Source organism: Lotus japonicus, chromosome 1, assembly GCF_012489685.1.
Source record: "Lotus japonicus ecotype B-129 chromosome 1, LjGifu_v1.2".
Lineage (NCBI taxonomy): Eukaryota > Viridiplantae > Streptophyta > Magnoliopsida > Fabales > Fabaceae > Lotus > Lotus japonicus.
In genome coordinates this window covers 118,361,312-118,372,571 of record NC_080041.1, presented here as the reverse complement: position 1 = coordinate 118,372,571, position 11,260 = coordinate 118,361,312, and the positions used below count along the sequence as shown (strand labels likewise).

Below are 11,260 nucleotides of genomic sequence, written 5' to 3'. Positions count from 1 at the left end.
GCCATACAAACAAAAGATCTTTAAAATATGGAGAACTAAAGAAAAAAGGAAAAAATAAACCAGAAAAACAGAAGTAAGTAGGATAAGGAATTAGAATCATAGGACCATTTCATTTAGCATACTTGCAAATATACTATAAGGTATAAGCATGGTTTGACATATCATCACTTTCACATGAAAACCAAGCTATTGCCTATTGGTTTCATTTACAGTTGGTCAGTCAACAAATTCGAATATCAAAACTAAATTCTAGCAACGTCACGACCAGGGAGCGACAGCAAGCTCTCTTTGTAGATTCCGTAATGGGTTAAAAGGTCATAACTTCTCCCCCATTGACGTGTCTCAAGCTGAGCTCCTTCGTCACAAAACTTCATTAGGAGCCCATCACGATGTGAACCCAAAATACTACCGTTTGTAGTAACACAGAGCGGGATAAAGTTCCAATTATAGTCCTGAAGAGGAAGATTAACAAGTTCAATCCAAGCGTTTGCATTATCCATGACCCATATCTTAGCACATCCACGGGGACCCTGACCACTTTCATAAACCAAACCAAGCGAACTTCCAATTAAACTCAGAAAATACTTTTTATTCCCTCGAACTCCACCCTCTTCCACTTGCATAAATGTTGGCACCTCAGTTTCAGTCAATGTCCTAGATGGTAAATGAAAGAAAAGTATTATGATTTGATTTGTATCCGTCTTCCTCACTAACCAATGCAGACCTTTGTTAGCAAATACCCCAACGGCATAATCATCACCCAATGGCTCGTATCCTCCGATACCAACACCAAAATCAAGAATGTAACCAGATGAATTAGTTGCCAATGAGAAAACATTAACTCGAGGAATATGACACTCAACTTGAATTATCAAGTAATCTTCTTGTATGTCATCATAACCAATTCCCCTTAAGACCTTATCGCGTACTAATGAAATTTTACCTGCAGGTGGTCTTCGGGGTTGATGATGATCTGCGTAGACCCAAGCGATTCGTCTGCGATTGCCCGTTGCTGGGTTCAAGATAATCACAACCTCGTCATCCCAGTCGGTCCAACCAACAAAGCCTCTGCATGTACCCCACTCAAACGACTTGAAGTTTGGCAGAGGAATGCGCAACAGAGAAGCTTCATCAAATAATGGTGCAGACATATCAAAACCAATAAACGGTGCTGCCAATTCATCAATGCGTTCAATAGGAACAGGAGGGGGAGGTAGACCCTCAAGTCGAACTCGGTGGGTGTGTGGGTACCGAGAATCGAAATGGGCTTTGGCGAAATCGGAACTTGAAATCAAACCTCCCCATTCACGATTCACCGCTTTGAAACGCAGTAAGGACTTCACAGGCAAACGCAAGAGAATCTCTTCATTCACCAGCTCCATAGGCAAGGTGGGGAGCTCCGTAGGCAAGGTGGAGTTACTCCTCCTCATGCTTGCTTTCCTGCTTGATTCTTGCGAAGCTACACTGTTTCGATGCCTAGGTTCGTCGTCCATGGTTTCTTGCTTCTTTCTTTCTTCTTTCTACCGCTCTTTCTTGCTTCTTTCTACGGCTCTTTCTACTTTCTTTCGAAGATACTAGTTTTATACCCGTTGCACGGGGAGATATTCTTTTGTTTTATTTACACAAAAGATTTAATTTTTTTTTTATGAAAAAAGATTCAATTTATATTAAAATTTGTTTCTATATAAGTTTTAACATGAAATTAAATCTTTCTTTTGATATATCGGAAATCTGAAAATTATATCTTTCTGTAAAATCTTTCTACTGTGTAAATATGTATATATGCGTATATTTTTTTTTTCTAATCCAATTTTACCATTAAATTTACATAGTTTTATATATATGCGTAATCTTTATGTGTGCTCTGCTGTTTGCTTCGTGAATCTCTTTAATAAACTAAGTTTGTTTGTTTAACGTTTATATATAGATAATGTTGCAATTCGAAGTTGAAAGACCACTACTCTTCACTTTCACTTGGATGGAGATAAAATCCCACTCCTGACATTTTTTTTTTTGAAATATTTTTACAATTTATGTGTGCATTGTCTATCTCTTAAAGAATTAATCTTATTATTTATTTTGGCTCCCTTAACTTTTCTCTCTTAATTTCGTCATTGCCTATTTGCTACGTAATAATATAAGATCTAACACGAGGATTATGGTTGTCTAGTACCAATTTTCACTACTTCGTTATTTCAACGGTTAAATGTGAGTTGTCCCTAATATATGGTTAAATATGTTTTTTCCCTCTAAATACCTTTGTATTTGATTTTCGTTTCTCACCTGATCTTTTTAGGTTCTCATCCCTACGTTTAGCAAATCTTTTTTTGAGAGCAAAAGAGAGATTATTCATTAATAATCAAAAGAGGTAACTGATAGCAATTCCGCAAGTGTACGGATTGATCGAAGTAATAAAAAGATTATCGAACCACAGGGATAGTTGTTCATCAATTGCTTCTTAGAGTTTAGTGTTTAGAATGTAAAAAGAAAAATAATATAAGTTTGAGTTTTGTTTTGTGCAAAACACTTGTAATCAAAAGCTAGAATCAATTCAGACAAAGAAGTACCTTGGGCAAAATTTCACTTAGTCCAATTATGTTTCTCACAACCAAATCCTTATATGAACTTTAGAACCCCTTCTTTGATGCTATAGCCTTTACCTTTACTCGTTAATACCTTAATCAAGTAAATCATTTAATTTCAGTTGCTAAGCCTAATGCCTTAGTACCTAGTCAATTCAATTGAAGAATGAAGCTTCTATGTTCAGGCCAACACAATAAGTTCCCACCCTTATACCTAAGTGGCAGTAAACAAATCAATCTAATACCATGGTCCTTAATCCTTACCAACTACCGTTGTGCAAGAAGAAAGTCAAACAGTTGCATGCATTCAAGAGAATATTGAAATAGAGAAAAGATACATAGAAAGGAAACTTTATTCATATAAGAAACTCAGAAGTTCAAAACATAATAAGAACTAAGGTTCACTTCACCCAAAGTACAAAGAAAATTAGCCAAGCATGGTTAGGGAATTCATGATGCAAACTAAAAGAACAAAAACCTGAAGGAAGAGGGCCAAGAAGCCTCCCACAAGCTCCAAGAACCTAAACCTCTAAGTTTTGTTCAAAAAGTTACAAGATACCAAATGAAATGACAAAAAAACCTAATTTATAGACTTCTCAGCGGTCCGCCACGCATGTGTGTGGCCTCCTCCACGCACATGCGTGGACAATCTGTCCAAAATAGACTTCCAGGTGAGCTCACCACGCATGTGTGTGGCCAAGGGGGCGCACATGCGTGGCCTTCTACGTCCCGCTCATTTCTTTCACAGAACAGCCACACATGTGCGTGGCATAGGTGGTGCACATGCGTGGCTCATCAGATTCCTCTCTGAATTTTGTAACTCCTTCTTCAACTATCATCATGGCTCATTACTTGGTCTTCAATCAACATCATTAGCATAAAAAACACTTGAAACCTTCAAAGAATCTCAACAAACCATCATTCCACCAATGTAACTCATGGAAACACTCATTTAATCACAATAATTCAGAAACCATCCATTCAATTCATCAAATAAAACTCTCAAAATGCAATCAACTCTAATGTATTCAAAGGACTTCAGCTCAAAACTGACCTTAGGAGTTACCCTCTAACTAAAACTAATAAGAAGACCAAATAAATAGACTAAAACAACTAAACTAATGCAGATGCAATTATGAATTAAAAAGGGACTCAACTTGACTTAAAACTCAATAAAAGACTCAAAAAGGAAAAGAACGAAACAAGAAGGACTCGATAAACATAGAATAAACATCGGGTCATTAGTTAAATCCCAAAAAACAAGGGAAAAATAAAAGGCACCAAGTGAAACTAGAAGCAAAAAAAAAAAAAACAACCACCCACAATAGAAGTAAATTAAGGTACAACCTTCCTAACACCTAACCGGAAAATTCTCTTTAATAACTGCAGCCAACCCACGAACGGCTTCTTCATCATTACCAAGGAAAGACATGCCTGCAAGCTTAGCAAGACACCAAGCCTTCGTTGCTCGCCGTAAAATAGGGACACTTTCAGATTTGCGAGGCCAACCCCTAGGTCGAGAGCACCCCAAGTTATTCGCCCATTTAAATTTCTTAGGCCTACCACGAGGACGAGGCCTCGGAGGGGACAAAACAGAAGCGGGGACATCAACAAAAGCATCAAAATCCTCCTCAAGGGCATCTTCCTCCCTCGCAAAAGCTGAAGCTGAAAAAGCTTCCGAGCCGTCTTGATCGCCCCTGACAGGATCGTAGCCAATGACAGAACAAGCGCCAACCTCAAAACAAGAATTCGATGGGCGATAAATGGAGTGACCATCGCAATTCATAAAACCAACATCATTAGAAGAGGTACTCGGATCCCCATCAACCTCCCTAGAAGCCAAAAAGCCGCCAGTCACAAAATCAAAGGTGTTATGAAACGTAAAAGCCGCCGAGAAAATCCCAGATTGGCGCAGCAAAAAATCATTAATCCATGGCCAATAATTTCTCCTAGTTCCAAGGGGGGCAGCTAATGATAAATTGAATTTCAAATTTCCCAACTTAAAACACACCATCCAGCCCCTGAATTCAGGCCTTGGAAAGCTCAAAGAATTAATGATAAATAAATTATCATAATTAATCAAAGGTGAAACAAACTGGTCCCACTCTCGCCCTAAGGATTGCGCCGCTTCGCTAACCACCAACCGCGACCCTCCATCTTCAGCAAAACAAGCATCACCAGCAGCCAAGGACGGAGCCGTAAAGAGGCCAGAGCTAGCAAACGCCTCCAAGAACATCACATCGTCTTTCGCATGCATCACGCCACCACCCACACACCTTCCTGTGGAGACCAACTCAGGGAAGAGATAGGTGTCAGAAACCCGCTGCGGACACGACAGCCACCACCCACCCCAACGAGCATAATCTCAGAGTCCAACGACAAGCATTTTGCAGACCCCTCCGTCGAAACTCCTAACGCCACGTCACTCTAAGAACGACGCGGCGAAGGAGGGCCTTTCAGAGATAGCTGCCGCCACTACACCAGAATAGGGCTTTTACAGTTATAACCTTTTACAGCAGTCGATACAAGAACCGATGTAAAAGCCATTACTATTAACATCGGTTACGTTTTGTAGCCGCTGTAAAAACGGAAACACGGAGCGGATAGCTTTTACAGCTGTCGGTATATGAACCGCTGTAAAAGCCATTACTATTAACAACGGTTAAGTTTTCCACTATTTACAGCGTTTATGATCAAACCGCTGTAAATATTCACCCTAAAAGATTTAGTGAAAAAATTAATTATAGATTTAAAAAATTGTTCCACATGAGATTCGAACCTAGGTACCTTAAGCTATTTCAAAATTACTTTCCACTAGGCTCAGGTGAGATTTATGTATTGTCTTCGATTTAATGGTATTTATTCATTGATTCTGTAAGATTGCAGAACAACTAACTTGCTGTAAAAAAAAAAAAGAACCACTAACTTAACCCAAATCCCGTAAAACCCTTATTTTTGTTCCACTACCACTCGATCTGCTACCTTAATCTCTCAACCGCTGTGCTCCTTCTCCCAACCGCTGCAGCCCATCGTGCTGCCACCGTCCTTGCTGCGCCGTTCTTGCCACCACTTTGGCTCAAGGTTCTTGGTCGCATAAATGAGGTCAGTTGAGGAAGGTCAGCGACTCCAAATTCTCCTCCACGCCTTCCAAACGCATCCTTGCGAGAAGGCCTCGCCTCTTCATCCTCCTCCCCTGCACATTGGCCCCTCACTACCAAATCCCTAACAACCTCGTCACGTCCAGTGGCGGAAGGTTAGGTTTGTTTGTTTAGGGTTCTTTTACTTTGTTTCTGATTTAAGCCTGTTAAAATTTATTTGGTTTGCAACTTGGTGTTCTCTTATCTGGATGCTAATTACTGAATGTTTCTCCATTAATGTTTCAGAAGCTCTCGTGTAAAGCTCACCCTTCGGAGTGATAGGTTCGTTCATCTTTTCAATTGTTGTGATAGGGTTTCTGTAGTTACTTTCACATTGAAGACACAATTTCAAGATTTCTATAATTAGGTGTGACGCGTTGGTGTTTTTGCAGTTTTGCTAAAAACTCCATCCATAGCTCATTGGTTCTGACTAATCATTCAGGCAAGTGATCCAAACTTTTTCCGTTCCCCTCTGGTAAATAGTTTATACTTTGTCATATCACTTTTTAGTTCAAAAAGTGATAACAAACAACCCTTAAATTGGAGGAATTTAACACTGTGATTCTTCCTTGCTTATTTTTTATGTTTGTACTGCAAGTTTTTCTTATTCTGTTAGCCATATTCATGTCAATGATCCTATGTTGCAGAGAATTTGAACTTTGTATTTCTTTTTCTATTATATCTGAACTTGTCAATGTGTTTCGTTGTTAACTTTGAGTTCTCATCCCTCTTGTTTTTGTGGATCAACATAGTATTACTAGTGCACACGGTCGTGCCGCCACCATCCCTGCCGCGCCGCTGCCACTCTTGTTTTGCGTCGCTTAGTGCAGTAGTTCGTCACCCTGTTGTCAGAGTTTAATAGCGTTTCACCGTTCCTCTCCTCAAGCAAGTTTCTTCTTCCTCATAAGGTAATTTTGAATGCACCTTTATAATTATTTAGGGAGGAACCATTAAAATACTATACAATTCTTCTTTTTCTTGGTCTTTTGAGGGCTGGTTAAAATAAGTCAGAATTTAATTCTAGTTGGCTCTTGCATAAATTTCGTGTTTCAGATATTGGATAACTTAAATCACAAACTTAATAAGCCTTATTCTAGTCCGACTTTCAATTTATTGACTGTAACTCAATTGAGCTCCTAATAAACCATGTTTGAGTCATTACCCCTCACCCTTTAGAAAATTTTCTCTAGGAAACAATGACATGTTTTATAGGATTTTGGCCTTGTTTAATTTTGATCTTTGTTTAGTTTGGCTACATACTTATTCTGTGCAAAATTTGGCAATGACGAAGATAGTTAAGAAAAAAAATTCCGTTGATATTTGGCGCCTTTCTCAGATAAAAACTTAGAACTAATATTTGTTACTGATGATAGATGCTTATCCATGCATTGGTGAGATGAGGTGAACAACTTTTTCAATAAGGCAAGTGATAAGTGCCAAATTTACGTAGTTTTTCATATTACTTTGGACACTTATCTTTGATAAAAGTGTGAAATTTCATATCAATTAACCCTTAATTGTGTAGTTTAGTAAATAATTAGAATTAGTATAGGTTTTATGTTGAATTTAGAGACTAATCCCTATTTTTTATGTAGGAATGGATGTTAAAGAATTTCCATTAAGATTTCATTGAAGAAAAGCAACAAGAGGGTGAAGAAATCCATTTTAGGACAAAGAACTCGCTTTAGCCAAACAAGATTCGCTCAAGCCAAAGTTCCAGGGAAGATCTCGCTCAAGCGAGATGAAATTTCGCTCAAGTGAGAAATGGCGGTCCAGGAAACTCAGACATGAAGAAAGCTACTCGCTCGAGCGAAATTAAGGCGGCAAAAAGTCTATAAATGGCCAGAAACAGGGCAGAACCAGAGGAGTTCGAATTTTTCCATATTTTCTTCATTTATCTTCACTTCTAGACCTTAGAAACAAGGGAGAAAGCTAGGAGAACTTGGAGAGGAAGCTTGGGTGCCGGATTCGACGGCGAGACATCGCGGAGTCTTCGGTTCTTCTCGTTCTTTTCCATGTTTGTAAAGTTATCCATGGAAATGGATAACTAATCTCTCTTGTTGGGGTTAGATGTAGTTGATAAATCTCTATGTGTTCTATTTGATTCAGTTTATATACTATCATGTTCCTTTGTTTATGATTTAGTGATTTTCTCTTGATCTTCATGTTATGTTTTAGTTTGCGCACCTAAAACATATTGCTTAGATTCGACGTGAGAGCGAGAGCTATATCGTTTTGAGTCTGAAATAGAGTAAATCACCTAATAATCCTAATTGCTAGACATAGAGTTAGGTTTGTTAGTCATTAAACATCTAAACTTCAAGATAACTTTCTTTCTTAATCATGTGAGACATCAATGTTTAAGATTATATAGTTATTGCTATCTACTCATGCGAGACATTGATGACGTAGGGTTGAACTGGTGTAGATGAATCATATGCATAAACATGATAAGTATTTGAATTAGTAGGATATAGAAAGGTTAATCAATGAAATCTAATCCCAACAGTTTCTCTGCCTTGTTGTTTTCTATTTTGTTTTGCTTTGTTTTTATTTTTGTTTGTTACAAAACTCCTTTCAAAATATTGTGAATTCTCATTGCTTAAGCTACTAAGACTATTGAACGGCGTAGTATTGTCAATTCCCTGCGGATACGGCAAAACCCTATGCTATACTGCAATTGAGTCTTGAGGATTTTAAAAGTAGTATTAGTGTAGAAGAAAAATCTCTCAACAGTAAGGTAAGAAATAAGTTCTCTCTTTTGAGTATAACACTCCATGTGTGTGCGTGTGTGTTTGTGCTTGTGTTTTAGGACTAGTCACATTCATCTTGTTGATTTGCCAAATGCGTTTTTAACAAGTTTAACAAAAATTACAGGTATATTTCAGGGCTAAGGTTATCTTTGGATTAAATGCTCTTGTGGGAAAACATGTAAATCTCAGTTCTGCTATTGGACCTTGGAGCTAAGTCAATGCTATCTCTTATATGTTTCTGGCACAATAAGACTATAATTGATAATGATTATCTTTAGGCTTTCATCATCTTTATCACAAGGCATGTGTGCACTTGAAAATGATAAAATTTCTTCCCCAAATTTTTTTTCTGAATGAATATTTGTAGATAGTACCAGATTAAGATTACTGTGAGATGGAAGGACAGAACAGTGAAGATGGCTTTTTTTTGAATTCTTGCTAGAGTTGTTCAATATGAGGTAATTCATCTCAAGTTGGGGGAAGGTGTATTAATTTTCTCAATATTGTGATGAATTTGATAAACAGATTAGGTCACTTCAGATTATGACAAGGAAAAATTACAAGAAAGATTAGCCAAGATTTCTGGGGGTGTTGCAGTGCTTAAGGTATGGATATTTAAGTTGACCTTGCTTGCTTATGGGTTAGTTTATTTTATGTATTCCATATTTCTTTTTTTTGTACTTTACAATAAAATACAAAATAGTTTGTAATTTTATGATTTAGAGATAGGTGAAGTTAAGGACGTGGTTGATATGCTTTAGAAATTGTTGATTTTATGGCTGAACTAGCATGGTAGGTGATGTAACACCCTCTAAACCCCGCATAATAATATATCATAAATCAGAGTAAAATGCATAACACAGAGGGTGTCACACTTATTCTCCAGAAACATAAATCAAAACACCTGTCATGCTCATAATAAATATATAAATTTTCCAACTTTAATGTCGCAACATCATATGCATAGCACAGCGGATTTATTTCAACTCCAAAATTTAACATAAAGAGAGTTCATAGGTAACTCTTAACATCAAGGTACAAAACTAAACGTTTCCCGGTGTTACATAACAGAGCATGACTCCCCTAACTAAACCGTAAATGAAAGACTAGCTCCTCCAACTAACCCTCGCGAGAAGCTCTACTATCTTCGGTACCTGAGCGATTTCGCATAGAACATCATTCCAACAGAAGGGATAGAACTCATATCATATGGATAAGCATAATAATAAATAATGTAAAAGCTTATCTATGCTCCACATAAATTACTCACATTCACTAACAAATAATAAATTATGTAATTTTAACATAATTAATCAAGTTCACAGTTATGGCAAATACTCCATAAATTATAGCTCAATTAGAACATATATAATAGTCTCTAATTACCACCACATCAAATCTCTCCAAAAATATCACCATAACACATATGACTCAAGTGAGACCCGTGCAAATGCCTTTGGTACCAATGTTGTTATCCTTAGCGGTATCACCGCGTCCACTCCAGACAGATAACCACCAATAAAGCCCTCGCTCTAGGCTTCAAAACCACTCCAGTTTTGGGACAAGTCACTAGCCTCCACGAGAACTAGCAAACATTGCCTCTTGACAACTATGCAGTGTATTGTGCAAAACTCAACTAACATATGCATATTCAGACCATCTCCAAGTCCTAATTATTTTAGCATATTCATCACCAGTTGCACAAAACACATATTACATGTTATCAATTATACAACTTGCAATCACAACAACTTAGCATCTCAAACATAACATCAATTCAGAAACAACATCATATAATGATTATTAAAAATAGATGTAAATTAAATATAATTCATATATAACAGGTTCTGCAACTATTTCCTAAAGACTGGATTTCTCTCTAAATTTTCCCAAAAACTCGCGACATGCTCATGCTCGCCATCTCGCGACATCTCACTGCACAACTCGTCATGTCGCGACATCTCACGACATCTCCCTACGCAACTCGCCATGTCGCGACATCTTGCGACATCTTCCTGCGCAACTCGCCATGTGCGCGCACCACACATCTAATGAACTATTAAACAGATGTAAATTATCAAATATACTCAGAAAAATATAATATTTTTATCATGGTTCCGTATACACGTTTTGTAAACCTCTATAAATTTTCAAGTCCCAATTCGAAGTACAAAAATCAGGAAAAATCGTACACTAACCGTAGTTCGTAAGGAACTGGACAGCTTAACCTATACTCACTAAAATACACATAACTCGAGCTACAGGCGTCGGAATGACGTGAAACCAGTGGCAAAAGTTTCGTAACAGAAAAAAACTACAACTTTTATGAATACTACTTCTTCAAATTCGGCCATTAACATAGCACTAAAAAGGGTACAAGAGAACGTAAATTTCTGCGCATCATGCAAGCCTATCATCTACCCCCAAAATCATCTAAAAGCCAAACCCTAACTATTTCAATTTGGGAATTTTTGCAACCTAGGGTTCCTAAATCATGCTTTCTATCATTATCCACTATCATACCAATCCATAAAACATGAATTCAAACCCTTACCTCTTGTAGATCAGTTCTAAGTTTTCTCCTCTTTTCTCCTCTCCTTCTCTGCTTTCACGTGTTTCTTGTTCTGCTTCGCTTCTAATCCTTATTTTTTTTCTTTTCTTTCTTTCTATTTCACTCCTAACCCTTAAATAGCCATACAATGGGCCCCACTCTCAATTACTCACACTAAACCCTAAAACCTTATTTATCTATATCACATAATCACTTAATTATCTAACAAAATCACTT

The 11,260-nt window shown here is 37.5% G+C and overlaps 1 protein-coding gene across 1 annotated transcript; it reads right to left on the bottom strand.

Annotated features, from left to right (window-relative positions):
- Positions 1 to 242: 242 nt before the first annotated feature.
- Positions 243 to 1,493, bottom strand: LOC130721854 (F-box/kelch-repeat protein At3g23880-like). The gene has a single exon (XM_057572439.1). It carries the CDS (start codon positions 1,491 to 1,493, stop codon positions 243 to 245), a length of 1,251 nt encoding a protein of 416 aa, XP_057428422.1.
- Between the last annotated feature and the right edge of the window lie 9,767 nt (positions 1,494 to 11,260).